Here is an 18,202-nt window from a genome sequence, read left to right on the forward strand (position 1 = left end):
TCCCCATCACCATTTTTATTTGGAGAGACGATTATCTGTTAGTACTAAGACCACGGAGTTGGGCCCTTTGTTCTCGAGCATGACCGGTTTTGTATCGCCCACTGCACACTATGTGAATTCCAAAGCCCTACGACCCCGCCGGCCACGGTGAAATTAAACACACGGATCTCGGTATTCCGCGGCGGACACCGGGCTGATCTCTTTGAGGGACGTAACGCTATCTGGTGGCCGCAATTCCCAGCCCGGTCCGAGGGAGTAGGACGCCGAGGGAGCGTGACTTACCCCGCCGTGTCCCCCGCCGCCGCCGCCGCCGCCGCCGCCGCACGTGGCCCGGCCGCGCGGAGCCCGGGGGGCGGGTAGGCTCGCGCCGCGTCCGGCAATGCGGCGGGAACTCGAGGCCCCATTGGCCGCGCCGGCGGGCGCCGCGGGGGCTCGTGCGCCAACCGTTCCCGGATCCGCGGCGGCCAGCGCTGGCAGGAGGGGGCAGGGCGAAGCGAAGGCCGGGAGGGATCGAGAACGGGGTGAGAGAGCCAGGCTCGGCGGGGCGAGGCCCAGGGCCCGGGTGGGGCGATGGAGGAAGCGCTGCTCTCCACCCCCATCAACCCCAACAACTTCCCTGCCAAGCTGTGGCGGCTGGTGAACAGCCCCCGGTATCGCTCCATCCGCTGGGACGGCCGCGGCGAGGGGCTGCTCATCGACCAGCCGCTCTTCGAGGCCGAGCTGCTCAGCCCACCTGGGGCCGGGGGCGGCGGCGGCGGGGGCGGCGGATGCACTGGGGCCGAGCCCGAGCTCTTCAAAACCACCAACTTTACCAGCTTCATCCGCCAGCTCAACCTCTACGGCTTCCGCAAGGTGGTGCCGGGCGGGCCGGGTGGGCCGGGCGGCGGCGGGCCGGCGGGCGAAGGGCCGCTGCACCACTTCCACAGCCCGCACTTCCGCCGCGATCAGCCGCAGCTGCTCGTGCACCTCAAGAGGCTCACCAGCGCCAACAAGGCCAAGCTGGCGGCCGGCCTGGAGGTGCCCTGCCGCCCGCCCAACCGCTTCCAGAGGCTCCTCATCACGTCGGCCTCGGCTTCGGCCTCGGCCTCCACCTCCCCGCTGCAGCACCAGGAGCCGCAGACGCCCCGGCCCGAGCCGCATGGTGAGTCCCGTCCGACCTGCCTTCTCCGTCCTCGCTGGGCGGCGGGCGCACAGCCGTCGGGGGGCAACCGCCACTTCCGAGGGCACGTCCGCACCCTCACCTTTGAGGTCTGGGATATGCGCCCGGGAGCCACTCGCGCGGCTCCCCTTCCCGCCAGCACCTCCTCGGGACAGAGTCTGTAAGCATTGAGGCCTTTCTGTGTACACTAGCGGCCAGGGGGCCTCTGGGTTTAGTCTTCCCTGACCCCTCGTGGGCTCCAAACCTCCATAGCCATTAACCTTCTCGAGACCCAGTCTCTCCACGGTGAACACCTAAAAGAAGGAGGCCTTTGTTGAAACACTGGGTCTTGAAGGGCCTCCTTTGCTCATATGGGAAGCAGAACAGAGTTCTGCACAGGGTGAGAATATGGTGAAGGTCAAGGTAGTAAGGAACAGGTCAAAGCAAAGTAAACTTAGAACATTTATACCAACCAAGAGAAAGTGAACGGGGTACCTGGAGTAGAAGTTTGGCCTTAAGGAGATGTGCGGTCTTCCACCCACTGACACACCTAAGTAATCTTAGAAGAAGTGTTCTGACAATCATATTTTAGGTTCCGGAGTAATGTGTAGAATGATAGACGTTGTTTTTATGTCTTAAGAGCGAAAATATAATAACATATTCTGTTGTTTACCAGATATTGTCCCTATGTACAGTGACTTGGTTAAACAACTCTTTCATTGTAGCTGCTTAGAGCTGATGCTTAAGGTGTCATGGGGAGACAAACTTAAGACAAACATAAAGGCACTATTTTCTTTACCATTGTCAAGTTGTAGTGAAAAATGATTTTAGAATGCTCACATTTACAGGCTTTGAATTTTTCACTGTTGGCTCCGATCTTTAAGTTTTCAAAACAAAAAACCTTTGTAAGTTTGTATTTACTCAAAGTTTAAAAAAAAAAGTCTGTGATAGAAAATTATTTTATAAACTTAATTTCTGCTGCTCTTCCCCCTCTTCCAGGAAGGTGAGGGTGGCAGTATTCCCTTTCGCTGCTTAAAGAGTCATGAAGCAGCAGGCCAAGAAAGCAACAGGCCGTAATAACGAGAATTCATTCTTTACCTACAACTAGGAGAGTAATAGAAACATTTTCATCCTGTTGACACTTTTCACATAAAGGTGTCTGGGTTGCTTTTCAGTTACGGAAAAATTTTAAATATACACATGAAAGTAATACTATGTTCAGTTTAACCTAGGCCCAGGGTTATGAATGAGACAGTTCTTTATTCATGTGGAATTTAGAAGATAAGGGATTAGGTTAGAGTTCTAGTAACAAGTTGGAAAAATAGCAGTGGCCTAGGAATGTTCCAAAGGAATTCTAAAGGAATATTAAGCCACTTCCGTATGATGGTCATTGATTTTGGTGGGGAACTGAATGGGGAAAGGCAGTGGAGACAATACCGTGGCATACCTTTGGCAGAATCTCTGACGTGGATGTTTGTTTTTCAGATTGTGTATCTGGTGGGCATAAGGAGAAAAGACTGGAAAATGTGTTCTTTGGAAAAATAGGATAGCCACTTCAGAGAAAGAACATACATGCATATGAACGTAAAAACCAACTTGCTCACTTTTTTCTCTTCTCTGATTTTCTTTTTTCCCTCATCTATCTTAAAGCCATTTGTTATAAGAATAAAGTCCATTTTAGTTAAAGAAATACAGGAGCTATCTAGGATCTGATTTGCTTCACGTATAGCTTGGTTGGTCAGCATTTTAAAGATTATCTGTTGAAAAACATAAATTCATACTTTTTCAGTATAGATAATATATCAATCCATACAGACCTAAGTTATTGTAGTTTTCCTGCATTTGCTGTTGTTTACCATTCTGCCTGTTGGTATGTGGTGAAGATGTATCAGGTGTGGATTGTCTACACCATAGACTTGGTTCACTAGGGAATTTTGTTAACTGGTTTGGGTGAAATGTAATTCTAAGTTCAAAAATACAGGTCCAACTTTGTTTTGCTTTAATTCCATGTTCTAAGTCCTTGACTCTTCTATTTTTTCCTCACCTAATTTTTATTCTGCTTGAATCTTGCCTTGGTTCTGTGCCCGACTGTGTTGCTCCTTTGTAGCTTCCGTTTTGTTTGCTGTGTTCTGCTGCAGCTTGTGGTTTGAATACTTTTCTCTAAGTAGAATCCTCTGCTTTAGCACCGAGTTTTCTCTTCTCTAGATCCATTGAGCCAGCTGTCTTGTTCACCTTTTGAAAATGTACTTGATAAGAAATGTGGGGATCATGTGTTTTTCCTTTTTTGTTTGTCCGCTCTTGTTATTTTGTTTTTAGTGGCAATTTATTTTATGATATTTGTTAAAATTCTCTAAGTAACAAGTCTGAGCAGTAGATACTCTGCTTCTGCCTGGGGATAACAGGCTCTCAAGAGGCAACTTTTTTTTTAAGCAAGAGGCAAATTCTTTCTTGGGGATTGATTAGCTCAGATCGCCTTTCATAAAAGGAATAGAATTTTTAAGAACAGAAATTCAGTCTGCCTTAGGTTCCTAGGATTCTGGATTTAAACTTTGCCAAATATATCTTAGATGTTCTGAAGACATGCAGGTGATGTTCTGTAAAGTTGATCAGCATAAAACCCTATGAAGTAACTCTTAACAAAAGAATAAGTAAGAGATGAGCCTGTTTTAGTTATTTATTTTTAAAAAACAAACAAATCAAAAGGAATGGTCTTCTAACAGTGGCCTTATGTTAGCAGCACTTGAAATATATAAATATTTGACCATCACTCAGTTTACCATAATAGAAGTGGAATTTATACTTTAATTCAGATCTAAATGAGAATTTGAGAAATGAAAGTAGAGTTCTTTAATTATCTGCTTAAGTTTTGACAGTCTGAAAATTCCTCAACAGCTTAACCCTGAAGAGAGTAGAAGAAATAGTAAGCTATCACACACAATAGCAGTATCATGTTTTAGCATGTGAAGCATCCAAGGAAAAATCAAATGGCGGGTAGTTGGGACCTCAGAAATACCTATTGTGAAGAGCAAACAATGTTTCTTTAGGTCTTAAGACAAAGAATCATCAGTGTTAGTTCAAAGTGTGTATATATGTGGAATTGCTAGTCAGGTAGCATAAAAATTGTTTTTGTGTTTTAAAGGAAAAGTAGTTTTTAAGATTAAGTGTATTTATCGTTTAAATACACTTAATCTTCTGAACTAAGATTTTTTTTCCCATTAGATTTAGAGCTCTTAGTTTCCAGGCTCCTGAATTGTTTATGCATATAAGTATGTATATAAGTATGTATGTATTTGTTAATTTTTGGCATTAATGATTTATTCTTTATTAAATTTTATTTTAAGAGTTTATTTGAGCAAAAATCAATTAGAATCAGGCAGCACCAAACCAGAAGTGGTTAAGAGCACTCCCTAATGCTTTATTCTTTAGAGGAAGTTAAACACTATAGAAATATTAGAGTGAAAGATCTATACCATGTTGATTGGTTTTACAGTTTAAGTATTTGGAAAAGTAGGTATTTGAGTGCCATCTTTAACAGATGAGTAGCACATAAATTAGACTTTCCCTCTGTTTTACAGATTAGTTTAATAAAACAAATTGAAAGGAATTTGTGAACCACATAATTTAATACATAAAGCCCTCCGGAGGAATAAGTCAGGCTAGCTTTATTTATGTTCAAGAACTATAGTCTACAACTTTCAAAGTTCGGGGAAAAAAACTCAAAAAATGTAGAAGGTTTTATATTCATATTACAAGATCTTTAAGTTGCTAGTCCAACGTAAAGAAATTAAAACTGAAATTCCTGTATATGATCTGTTATGGGTGCAATTTATGCAAGAGAGATGATGTGGAATTCCGTCAGTGGATTCGTATTCACAAAAGGTTTGGCCCTATACCCAAAGACTGTTGAGTAAATGTAAATTTTGATGTTTGAGTGATAAATATGAAAAAGAAAAAAATCATAGTCTTTAAAATAAGTTCAGCTTGCAACATTTATATCTTCCTTTTCCTCATTGCATAGTACTGCCCTTTCTATTCCTCATCTCTACTATTTAATTTCTTTATACCTTGCTAGGTAAGAAAAAGCAAATACAGGAATCTCTTGGCCTGAGTACGTGGATGTTTAACAGACTCTCCAGGTGATTCGAATGTAAATCAATGTTTGAGAACCATTGATATCTAGGAAGGGACAGGACTAGAGATACTCTGAAGGAAAAAAAGACCACGGAAAATGATTGATTGAGTAAAGGAATGAAAAAGAGTACTGAGTCAGAGTTTTCAAGCCTGACTTTTCTGCAAAGATTATTATTAAAATAAAAAAACTGGAAAGAGAACAAAGAATATTAAATTTCTTTTTTGTTTCTGTTATAGTTTTTATTTATTCCATATGTAATTATATTATGTACATGGTTGAGTGCTTATTTTTGTACCTATTAATAAGGTTCCTAAATGATTTGAAAGACTGAATGGAATTTCTAAAACTTCTAGGAAGTAGCTTACGCATTGGAAAAATCTGGGTCAGTCAATTGGGTGAAAGGTAAGGTGACATTTAGCATTTGATTTAATGTTAGAGTTTAGCCACTTTGTCTCGTAGGACAGTTGTATAGAGAACACAACAAAATTTGATTCCTTTTTCAGCATTGTATGTATAATCTCATATTCTGGATTCTGAATTTGTTTTTACCAATACATTTCTGTTGTGTTAAAAATGGCTGAGAAGTCAGCATATTCACAGTTGAAGAATAGTGTGTATTTTGTGACTTTTGGTTTACTACGTCAGGTGGTGTAATATAAAATTGGTAAATGTGCTCTTCCTCTTTTATGCAGGACCAGTGGCTGTAGGACAATTCCACCGGTCGTTCCGGCAAGATAGTTTGTCTCCTTACTCCTACGTATCAACTTCATCCCACAACCACAGTACTTTCCCTCTGAAAGGTTTAGATCGGACCCCGATTCCTCCTAGAACATGGCAGAACTCTCTTGGAATGCACTCAGGACAAGTGGAAACGTCTCCCACTTTTTCAGATAAAGGGGTTCCATTTTCTGTACTGCAGAGGTTTCCCACTGAGGTCACGTATACCCTGCAGCCCAGTGCCACATCCGTACATGTTCAGCAAGGTCCTCAAACAATGGTCAGCTCCTCCCAAAAATATACTAACTACACACCCTCCGCGCAGTACTCCCAAGCCTACTATCCAACAGGTATGAGAGATTCAAGTTCAGTGGCTTCTCTTAAGATACTTTATAATGAACATTTATATATATATTTAATGCATTTCTGTATGCCTAAACAAAGATAGGAAATATTCACCTAAGAAATATCAATGATTTCTCATGAGTATATATTTTTTTAGCAACATACAAGATTTCCTTATGTTCTTAAAGGTTGTAAAATTCTGTTGGTGCATAAAGGTGTATTTTTTTAGTGAAACTTTTGTATATTCAAAGTGTGTCCTGGTAATAAAATTAAAACTCAGTACACCAGACCTTGCTCTAACTCTGCTCTTGGTGTAGCAGGTTTTTGCTTTGGTTTTTGGTTTTTAAAAAAATATTTTTGTACATATTATGTATTTTCTATTTTTTAATTTTATAGGTGAGATTACCTCATAATGAAATCATTTTAGTATCTCAGTAAGGAAATTTAATAAAAGAGCATGCTCACCATCTCCTAAAACTAAGTTATATTCTTTTAGTAAAAATTTGATGGTGTGGTTTGACAGTGCAGTCCCTGCAGTGTTAATCCCAGCCAGTGAAGAACTGGGAATCTCAGAGAGAAGACCCTGACAGTGACAGCTGACCTAGAGCTCAGCCAAGGGCATTGAAGTTCTGCTGGTAGATCTCAAGTCACTAACTGGGAATCCTTGTGATAGTGACCATCTGTTTAGCTTCTTGTGGCTGAAGGATTTTTTTTTTGTGGGGGAGGGTACATTTTTGCAAAATAATAGCATTCCCATTTTGTTCAAACATGTTTTCTGTTTTGCAGAAACACCGTAGAGGTGGTGTGTGTTTTCAGGTAGCATGCTTTACACAAAGTGATGAAATAGGTCAACAGAAACAACTCAAGGGTCAAGGCTTTCAGAAGAGACCAGCAAGAGAGGAAATGGGGCATTCTTTTACCCTATGAATTAAGACTCCAGGCATATTAATTTTCTCAGATAAGTAGATCTGGAAGCAATCTCTAGGAGTTTTATCTTAGACCATTTTTCCCAGGCAGGAGGAAATCAAAAGCTAAAATTAGTGGAAAGAATGTAAATTAGATGAGGGAGTTAAATAATTTGCTGCCTTTTAAAAGTTATAAATTTGGCAACTGTTCCATTTGTAACAGTACTCACTATTTTCTAGCTGATAACATACAACTATATTCTTTTATTATGGCTCATTGCATTCTACCTAAATTTAGCCAGTAAAAGGGATTGCTTTATTTTCTCAAAGTGTTTAACTTTAACAATATTAAAACAATAAAACCAATGTGTAAATTAGGTTGGGTTTTATAGATTTTTGGAGCTGCTACCATTTTGCTGGGTGGAAATCAGAAGGAAAAGGAGAAGGAATTATATGGAGTAAAAATGATACAGCATTTCTAATCATTTGACTATTAGAGATTTTAAGAACTTTTAAAAAACTTTTTTACATAGAAAAAGATTGAGGCCTGTTTCTTTTTTTTCAGCTACTTCTTTGAAGAACAAAAATATCTGGGTGATCTAAAAATAGAAGATGATTAATTTCATGTTATAAGTTATATATCTTACGTATAGCAACAAATAGGGTCAGATTTTTACTGAGGAGTTTAATCCAGTATTTTAATAAACAAATTAGGTAATTCTATCTAAATTATAATTTTGACTGCATTCCATATGTCCATAGAACATATATATATGTGTGTATATAAAGAGTACCTTTTCTTACACTTGCTTTACATTCTGTCGCCCACCAACTGGGCAAAACCCCTGCTTCCCCTCTTTTTACCAATAAATGTTTCTCTTTCTTTTTCCTAACCTCCCTTCAAACTCCCCTCCTCAAACTGTTAGACTCAAAAGCTCCTGGGGAGTTGAAATTTAGAAGGACTGCATTAGAGAGATATAGAAACATGCTTGGCCTTCCAATTTGGAATTTTGGAAAGACTTTCCTATGGACATATTAGATATGTTGGCTAGATCCTGTATTACTGTTAGTCCCACAGTTAAGGGACAGGTGGTTATAATCTGGCTTGGGAGCCATACTAGCAGGTATGATGATATTTCTATGGGAAAACGTATTCCAGGTTACAAACAATCCTCTTGGAAGCTCCTAGTTCTAAATTTTATGAGAGCTACTTATATATTATTTACCAGAAAACAGTACAATTAGTTAATATTATTCATTCATTATAGAAATACTCTTTGTTAAATTATGATGATTTAAGATATATGTTATTTAAAAATATTTTGTTAGCTTAGTTTTAAGTTTATAAATAAATTCATTAATTTAATAATTAAATTGAAAATTGCCTCCCAAGAGTTCAAGGTAAGGACTGGGAACAAGACATTAAAAGAACAAGTTAAGTGCTGCTGGTGTTTTGATAGTAGATAGTGCACATGAAACAGAATCTTGTATTGTCTGAGTTTTTGATTTGTCTTCTTTACTAGGTAAATAAACAAATAAACTTAATTACCCCTCTGGGGGGTGGGAAGGGTATAGCTGAAGTGGTAGAGCACATGCTTAGCATGCATGAGGTCCTGGGTTCAATCCCCAGTACCTCCTCCAAAAATAAATAAACTTTACTAGGGATAACTAAAATGACTAAAGTTGCTGAGGTCATGAGAATAAGAAATCTCATAATTTCATGCTGACTTCTAATATATAGAGTAGTTCTATGATATAATGTAGGCAAGACTGCTTTGAACGTTCTGAAGTACTATGTAAACAAAAAGTGTTGTTAAATACAAAAGACCTGCTGTAGAAAAGAAAGTGCCAAAAAAAAAAAAATACTGTACAAGTACTTAATTCCTCCAAATTTTAGGCAAAGGAAGTAAAAAGTAGTGAGCAATTTAACCAATATTCAGTGAGTACCTGTTTATGAAGAGCTTTGCAAATGACTTTCCCAAAGTTAAATAGAATATTATCCTCAGAGGCAGGATAATAATCACCCCTAGATTCTACTCTCTAAGTCCTAATAAAGTAACTGATTTTGGAATAATGGTCATACTTGAAGCCCTTCAGAGTGAAATATATGAGTCAAGATTTGGATCAAATTTTAGTTAAAAAAAAAACAGTACTCCACTTCATTTAAAAATTAGTTATGTTGAAATAAACTTGGATCTGGTCTTCAAATAGTATAACCAGTAAATTTTGAATTTTGTAATACGTGATAAATTTTTCTCTAGTTAAGCCAAACATTTGAGACTAAAAAACTGCTATTAGACTGACTCATAAATTGGCTCATCTGAATTCTTTCTTACATTTGTCATTCCTCTCTTGAAGCATCTGTTTTCTTTGCCTAGCTTGCTTACATTTTTCCACTCATCACTTCTTCAAAAACAAACTATTGTAAATCCAGTATTAGTTGACTCTCTTTAGTCTTACCCTGTCTTGAATTTGATTTTTTCCTCTGATGCTGTTTTCACAGTGTGCTACTGTAATTTATCTTTTTAATAAAAAACTTCATTTTAGACCTTTTCATTTTACTCATTCTCTATATATTTGAACATACATAAGAATATCAATATATTCATATTTGTATTTTGAGGAAATCCTGTATTGAGGAATTATTCTTCTTTGACAAATAATGCGGAATTGACTCAAAATCAACTTTGCCTTTTTTTCCAAGTTTTAAGCTCAAAGCAGTGATTAGCAATTTGTAGCTGCCCTTTGTCTTGTATTTTAAGTAATAAAATTTGTATAGCAATCACTGTGACCGGGTACTATTCTGAGTACTTTCCAAATATTAATTCATTTAATCCTTACAACAACCTTATACGATAGGGAATGAAATTATTCTCATTTTATAGATTAGAAACTGAAGCACGGGTAGGCAGAGGCAGGGCTGGGGAACAAATCCAGGCACACTGTGCTCTGCTGCCTGTCTGCCTGTTTTACAAAGAGGGACTTTTTGTTTCGTTTTACTTTTGAGAGACTCTTTCCTGGTATTTCTCTTCCCCAGAGTTACTTCCAGATAGGGTAGATGACAGAGATGAGTGGAGGGACCTTCCCTTCTATGCTGCTGGTGGCAGTGGGACTGGCCCTGGGCTGTTGACTCAAGATGCTCAAGCAGAGAGAATGTACCGCAGCTGCCAGAGTGGGAGGTCCAGTTTGGGGCCCCCGAGGAGTGGGGCTACCTCTAGTTTATTTCTGTAACCCCTTACACCTAGCATGCTGCTTGGCTATAATGGACCCTTAGTTAATAATGTATTGAATGAATGAAATAATTCTAGTCTCAGCTTTGCAGTTAATCATCCTATGGACAGTGTGACATCCCGTGGATCATTTCATGCCACTCAGCCTCAATTTCCCTTTCTATACGATGGCAGTAATAGTTTGGGCCAGGGAGTAAATGAATTAATGTATGTAAATAGACTGTAAAATTTAAAACACTATTTACATATAAAGGATAAAATATTTTAAAAACTGTCTTTCAAATGAGCCTCGATATTGACACTTCAAAGTCTGAATAAAGTGATTTGAAAGGACATACCCTTCCCCTCAAGGTACATATGATCTGTTTATTGAAAAATATACATTATATCATTATTTTTTAATTTTTCTAAGTTGACTCAGACAAAAAGGATTGCCTTATTTTTTGAAAGTACATTTAAATTTTAAAGACTTGATCTTTAGGCTTCTAATCCTACATAGTGTACATAAACAAAGACTCGAGTTAGAAGAGCCTCTGATGCTGGTAGTATTGTGCTCAGGTAGCCTGTATTGTCAGTTTCTCTGAAAAGGCCTGATTTTGTTCTTATTGAAAGAGAGACTTGGCTCAGATACACCAGGAAGTTCTCTTTAGCTGCAAGGAGACACTAAGCAAAAGCGCAATTATGTTTTCCTTTCTTTTTAGTGAGGTAAAACACACATAGCATAGAATTTACCGTTTTAATCATTTTTAAGTGTACAGTTCTGTGGCATTAAATACGTTCCCAGTGTTGTGCTAGCATCACCACCATCCATTCATTTCCAGAACTACTTCATCTTCCTCCACCTGAAACTCTACCCGTTAAACACTAACTTCATCTTCCCCCCTCCATCTTCTGGCAGCCACCATTCTATTTTCTGTCTCGAAGAATCTGATAGCTCTAGGGACCTCATTTAAGAGGAATCATTTATTTGTCCCATTATGATTAGTTTATTTCACTTATTTCAAGAGTCACTGATATTGTGGTATGTGTCAAATTTTCTTTCCTTTTTATTGCTGAATAATTCCCCACAAATGTCCATATGAATGTACCACATGTAGTTTATCTGTTCGTCTGTTGGTGGACGCTGGGCTCTTCCACCTTTTGGCTGTTGTGCGTAGTGCTGCCGTGGACATGGTCACACACTGATCTGCTCTGCTTTCACTTTGGGGTGTGTGCCTAGAATGCCATTTCTTCACCTCACCATAAGTGAGCTGTTGGGTTTCGAGTTGCTGTAGTAACTCACCTTGAAATAAATTTACTTTTAGTATGTGTTTCCTTTTTTGTATTTATATTGGTTATTTTCTCACTGTTGACACTGTACTATTCTGGAGTAGATTTAGGTCTAAAACATTTTCATTAAGATTTGAACTACCTCCGTAGGATAAAGTGTATGAACTTGTCCTAACCTGTAGTGGAAGTGAAAATGTTTACCTTTTGATAAAGTTTTAGTAATCCTGGCTTTACTTTATTACTAGAATTGTTTCTAAAAATGTGATCAACTCTTAGATCTGAAATAGAATTCTGTTCATTATTTCCAGTTTTTATTCTACATGCAATTTAATGCCCTTAAGTGAACACTGCCTTCAGGAAGACACTGGAAGATCTTTATGCAGATGAATGTGTCTTAGGACATAGTGATAAACTCAGTTGTGTAAGTGTTAGTGCTCTCACAATGGTTTCATAATACATTAGATTAATTTGTCATGTATTAAGCACACAGTTGCACTTTAATAGCTAGGTTTTCATACTCCGTAAGCTTACTGATACCTTGCTTTGTTCTGTTTTGTTGACTATACGAAGTAGGACTGCACTGGTAAGGAAATAGCCATTGAGAAATCTTTGTGGATTATCTTTTCAAGACCTCCCTTCGTGCAGGTACCTTTCTACTTTCTGTTTGTAGCTGGACACTGTAAAGGACATTCACTGTTTTGCTGCTGTTTCCTTAGATACCAAATCAGCTGTCAAATATATATTAATATATTCTCTGTTGTATATTCTGTTTTATTTCTCCAAGAAATTTATTTTAAGGTACACTTTAACAGCTATTCAAAATGTGTAACCAATAGAGTCAGATCATAGCAGTATCAGAAAAGCTGATACCTTTCGTTGCTTTATTTGTAGCAGAACACTTATGGTGCCCTGACGGGTGAAAACCTGCAGCTCCTGACTCAGTCCTTTCCTGCCACTAGGGGGCTCAGTTTTCCTTAGCTGTTAAAACTCTAGAAAAAGATCCCAGTTTTTTTCACTTTTGACAAATCCTGCAGACCTCTCCTTGGTGTTTTGCTTTTTGGATTTAACTTATTTCCCAGGATATTTATGCTTTCAAATGTCCTGGGAAACCAAATTCAAATTCAAAGCATGTTAATTGTGTATCTGAATAATCTCCAAGGATACTGGAAATGACAACAGCTTGAATTTTATGTGGCCATCCTAGTAATGTCTGGCTTTTTAAACCACTGGAATTGTTAAAATCATGTGATTCAGAAAACATCAACCCTTGTATTTGTATGTGAACTAAAATTCTGTCCATTATATTAATTTTTTCCTTCCACGTGCAAAATACAGTGCCTTAAAGTGCACACGATCTAATAAGAAAATATTTATTTCTAGTATACCTTTATGAACTTCTGATATTTTAAAAATCAGTTGATAATGGAGAAATAGGGAAGCATTTCCATGAATTTCTACAATCCTTAGGCCAATTTACTTTCAAAGATTACAGACTGAGATTATTCAGTAATTCTGTTAGCATACTCAAAGTATGAAAAATGCGGACCGAAAAAGAAGAAGTTGCCACCTTATAATAAAGACACCTTAAATATATTCAGCAAGTGGAGTTCTAGTAAATTTAAAATACTACATTTTAGGAAGAAGGGAAAATTAGGGAAGTATTATGATATATTAGAGAGCATGTGCTTTGGAGTTTGACTGTTGCCTCTGATACTACCAGCTTTGTGACTTTCAGCAAAATTTTTTTAAACATCTCTGAGCTTTAGTTTCCTTATTTTTGTAAAGTAATGTTAACACGTCATTCAGTTGCTGTTTGGATTAAATGAGGCAATGTATGTAGAGCACTTGGGACTGTGCCTGGACCGTGGTGGGTGCTCAGTAAATGTCATCCTCTGTTTAATCCAAAGGTGTGATGTTATAACTGATTCTCATTCATTCTGGTGAGTTTCTCTCTGGAAAATGGGAGGCTCAACCTATTATTAAGACTGCATCTGTAAGTATGACTGTACCTGTGCAAAGACTTCAATCTATTCATGGTATCCTAATATAAAGTTTGGAAAATATATTTCCTTAGCTAAAATAGTAGCATTGTTAGCTATTTATTTATTGACCGCTTACTGTATGCCAGTGTTCCTTTGAGTGATTTATGCATATTAACTCATTCGTTCCTCACGACAAACATATTAGGTGGGTATTATTAGCACCCCTCTTCTTACAGGATGCAGAAACTGAGGCCGGCAGAGACTAACCTTGCTCAGATTTATACAGCTATTAATATTTTGGAGCTAGGCTCCAAAATCAGGCATTCTGGCTCTGGGATCTGAATTCCTAACCACTTGTCTAAATGGTTAAAACATTTTTTCAAAGATTTCACTGGATGCATTGTATAATAGTAGAAATGTTTGGAGAGCATTTCATACTTATTTTATCCTTAAAAAAACACACCTTCCTCCAAATGTTTATTGCTATTAAAGTGATTGAAATAAATATTTTAAAATTCCAAGTATGTCCTGATATTTTCAACAGAAGGAAATTACTACTTTCAGTAAGGATAAAAAGTTGGTTAGAAAGGCAACAAAATGTTTAAGTGCTAAAGAAATCATTTATAAGAGCAGACATGACCCTTTTAAATAATATTTAAAATTAGTTTATTACCATTGTTACCAACAAATAATAGCACCTAATTGAAGGAAATATATTCTGTTGCACCCACCACGGAAAGCTTTTGGAATTTTTGTCTCCAAGTTGAGAGAGAGGAATGGCTGGAGCACTGTGGGGTTACTTGGGGTGACGTTTCTGTGTGTGGATTTGTTCCAGCCGTGCTGCAGTGCTGCCCTCCCTCCACCCACATGGACGCGCTCAGTAGCTGTGTCACCCCCGCGGCCTCTTCCTACGCACACTGCAACTACTTCCAGGTGAGAGTCTTGGAACAGTGGACGACCCCTGTGCCTCGGGTGCAGTACTGTTGACCTTGCAGAATTGCAAAGTGTAACTTTATCTTAATGAGTCACCGGAGGTAAGCTGTGGATCGTGGCCTCAGTTTTTCCCAATTCTAAAAAAATGGAGTTGATATAAATGATGTCTGGGGATTCTTTCAGGCCTACACTGTCTTCTAGGCCTAGTGTTAGGCACTAGCCACACGTAGCTATTTAAATTTAAGTTAGTTAAACAAAATTTAAAATTCATTCCTCAGTCACACTAGCCACATTTTAAGTGTTCAATAGTTTTGTATGGCTAGTGGCTACCAAATTTTAGAGCATAGGCAGAGAACATTTCCATCATTGCTGAAAGTTAGTTTGAACAGTGCTGTTCTAGGCTCTTCCATAGTAGAATGAATACCAGATAAACTCAAAGTATGTGAATCACCAAATGACAGATCCTTCCAAGATGGTATAGATGGTTACTTCTTTTTTAAAGGGGAAAGGAAAAAATGATGTCAAAAATGAGAAATTTAAGTGGTAGTTTCCTTCAGCCCCAATATTGTAAACACTGGACTTCTGTTATTGTCTCATTATTTATTAGGAAACAATTGCTTTGATTTAAACATTGTAGATGACTGTTTCTAGGGTAAGATTAAATCCCATGTTTGTATTTTTATGTTACAGTAAGAGATTTGAATTATGTGCCTGCTTTTGATATCACGTAGTCATACCAGCTTCTGTTCTTAAGAGAATGTCTTATTAGTGGTGGCATTCCAGTACTCAAAAAAACATTCCTTTTTTCTTTCCTTTTTCTTTTTTTTTTTTTAGAAAATATACATGGGAAGTCAAATTATAATCATATTGTTGTTTGAAGAGTATAGAATCAGATCAAGGGGACCTAGCCGGACATTTTTAATGACAGATATCATCAAGCATGTTAGTCCAGGATATTCATCTTCACTAACTATCCCACAAATTAAATGCTCTTGTTTGTAGACCCAGGCATTACCTCCCCTGGGTCATACTGGAGGTACCCTGTCAGTGTTTATATCTGGATTATGTTTATGTTTTAAATTAATCATTTAAAACACCTTTAAAGATGTTTTCTTACTAAAAGACAATACATGTTCATTGTAGGGAAATAGAGAAAAGTAGACATAAAATTTTTAAATGGAAAGAAGGGAAGTATTTTAGATGCCGTTCTGGAAATAAATGCAGTTAGTTTTGTTGGACTGTAGGTACAGTGAGAGTGTGCATGAATGGTCAGTATATTATAATGGTTAAGAGCCACAACTCTTTGAGTCAGACAAACCTAGATTTGAAACCCGGCTGTGCCAGTTACTTCATTGTGACTTTGGGTAAATTACGAAGTTTCTGTGAACTTCAGTTCCATCATTTGGAAATGGAGATTATCACATTTCATAGACCTCTTGTGAGGATTAAATGAAATAATGTATGTAAAGCACTTTGCATGTGCTTGACACAGTTAGAATTCAATAAATGGTGCTATCACCGATAGTAGAATAGCTTGATGCTTAAACCATCTATATTTATATTATTTGGCATTAGTATCCTTCAGATCATTGACACAATCTTTGTAGTGGTTTTGGTAACGTGGACTCACTACATGTCTTATTTAATAGTAACTTTTCTATATTTTACATTTATAACCTGAGATAATCAACAAACATTTATTGAATACCTACTCTGTGCAAAGCTCTGCATTTGGCAATATCAACTCATTACATGTTGTATTTAATCATCACTCTTCAGTATTCTGTGTTCTAGCTTGAGATCATTTATCACCAAACATGTAATTGAATGTCTGTCCTGTGCAAAGTACTATGTATAAGAGAATACATCTTAAAGTTATCAGTCTAAAAGTGACAGCTTTTTAAAATCTCTTATTTTATTATTAAAAGTAAATAATCTCAGGACCAAAGGACCTTCGATACTCCATCCATTTTTTCCCAGATCATTTGGAACAGGATATCTGTACCTCCCTCTGAATCTGTAGAAGCATTGGTGGACTTGTGAGCAGCCTGTGTTTGATGTTTCTTTTCTGCTTTCCTAAAACAGTATATGATAGATACAAGTGTTGCTTTGTCTGTCAACCTCTACGGAAGAATTTGGTATATAGACATTTAACAGCAAATCGGTATTTGGGTACTGTAGTTTTTTTGGTTTTGTATACTTTAACCCTGAGAATTATTGGTCCATTTCAGTGTTAAACTTATGGTGGTTGACATATAATAGTTGCTGAGTAAATGTTAACAATAGAATTGAAGCTACCACTGCTGAAAAACTGGCATTTAAGTTTCCTTAGTGAGCTTTAAGTTTACGTTTAGCACTCATCAGCCTAAATGTTGTTGCTTTCCTCCTTAACCTCATACTTGATTTTCTATCCAAACAGTCCTATTTTCTCTTTTCCCAGAATCCTCCAATGCAAGCTTCCTATCCAGTTGAATTTCTACCTTCTAATTGGCCTTGCAGTGCTACTGATGAAAATAAAAAGACAGAAGTAAACCTAGAGGCTGTTTTTCAAATAGTAGATGAGTTGCATTCCTCCCCTAAATTGGAGATGGTAAAGGTGGAACCTGTTGAGAATCAGTGCTCAACATCTCAGTCTAACAGAGGCCAACATATCCTAGCTAACTCAAACAGCAGCAATCCATCTTTCACAAGTCAGGCTAGCCAGCTGGAGCCACTCACTCCTGTAGGCTCAGATATTACGTCTTTTGTGGTCGGAACAGAACAAGCAATTACCTGCTCTCTACCACAGTCACCCGAGTACATCTATACCATCCATACAGCTCAGCCTGTTGAAAATACTACAATGCAGGAATCTGCAGCCATCCAGCAAGCTCATGTCAAACTGAAGGAGCAGCTAAGTCATAATCCATCTCCAACTTCAGTAGTATTTGTGCAGGAAGGGCTACCGTTCAGCACACACCAGGTAAGAGGCAAAGAAAAAATCCTGATAAATGTCAAAGGTGCTTAGTGCCTCTTGCTAAAGACTCTTCTAGTGGAGGCTTTGCCTGGATTTTATCTGGGTTTAATAAGTTTATTACGCTTTCCAGAAGGATCATGTCTCAGTAGTTCTGCACAGACGATTCTGAAAGAAGTAACCTTAACCCTCAGGCATCCTCTCACTATGTTATGGTCTGAAGTCAACCTCTAGAGAGGCAGTCTGATTGAACACTGTGGTGCAGGACTTATTTTCATGTTAAAAACATCCCTTGAGTTTTGCTTTCTAACTTAATTTGGATGGACTAGTAGATGTGCCTGGCTATTCAGAAGGGACGGTTTTTGTCGTAGATAATATCAGGACTTCCGAAGCCGTTTGTAGCATGGAGGTAAGGAGATGGCTGGAGGTGTTTTCATACTTTTTTACAGCATCATTGCATTCTAATTTGACTTGGGAGCATACTGTGTTTGAATTTCCTTACTAATATTCTCATTCCTAAAGCAGAATTCTGACTCTAGTTTGAGAGATATGTTCTGAAGGTAGGAACTTGATTCCTTTATTGCTGCTAATTTATGAC

The 18,202-nt window shown here is 38.2% G+C and overlaps 1 protein-coding gene across 1 annotated transcript in view; it reads left to right on the plus strand.

Annotated features, from left to right (window-relative positions):
* Positions 1–457: 457 nt before the first annotated feature.
* Positions 458–18,202, plus strand: part of HSF5 (heat shock transcription factor 5) — a 28,852-nt gene continuing 11,107 nt past the window's right edge. The window contains exons 1-4 of the mRNA XM_032498410.1: positions 458–1,141; positions 5,963–6,337; positions 14,554–14,651; positions 17,092–17,613. Of these exons, the coding sequence (XP_032354301.1) occupies positions 571–1,141; positions 5,963–6,337; positions 14,554–14,651; positions 17,092–17,613 (1,566 nt within the window). The 5' untranslated portion in view covers positions 458–570. The remainder of the gene's footprint in view (positions 1,142–5,962; positions 6,338–14,553; positions 14,652–17,091; positions 17,614–18,202) is intronic.

Source organism: Camelus ferus, chromosome 16 (assembly GCF_009834535.1).
Source record: "Camelus ferus isolate YT-003-E chromosome 16, BCGSAC_Cfer_1.0, whole genome shotgun sequence".
In the NCBI taxonomy this organism is placed as follows: domain Eukaryota; kingdom Metazoa; phylum Chordata; class Mammalia; order Artiodactyla; family Camelidae; genus Camelus; species Camelus ferus.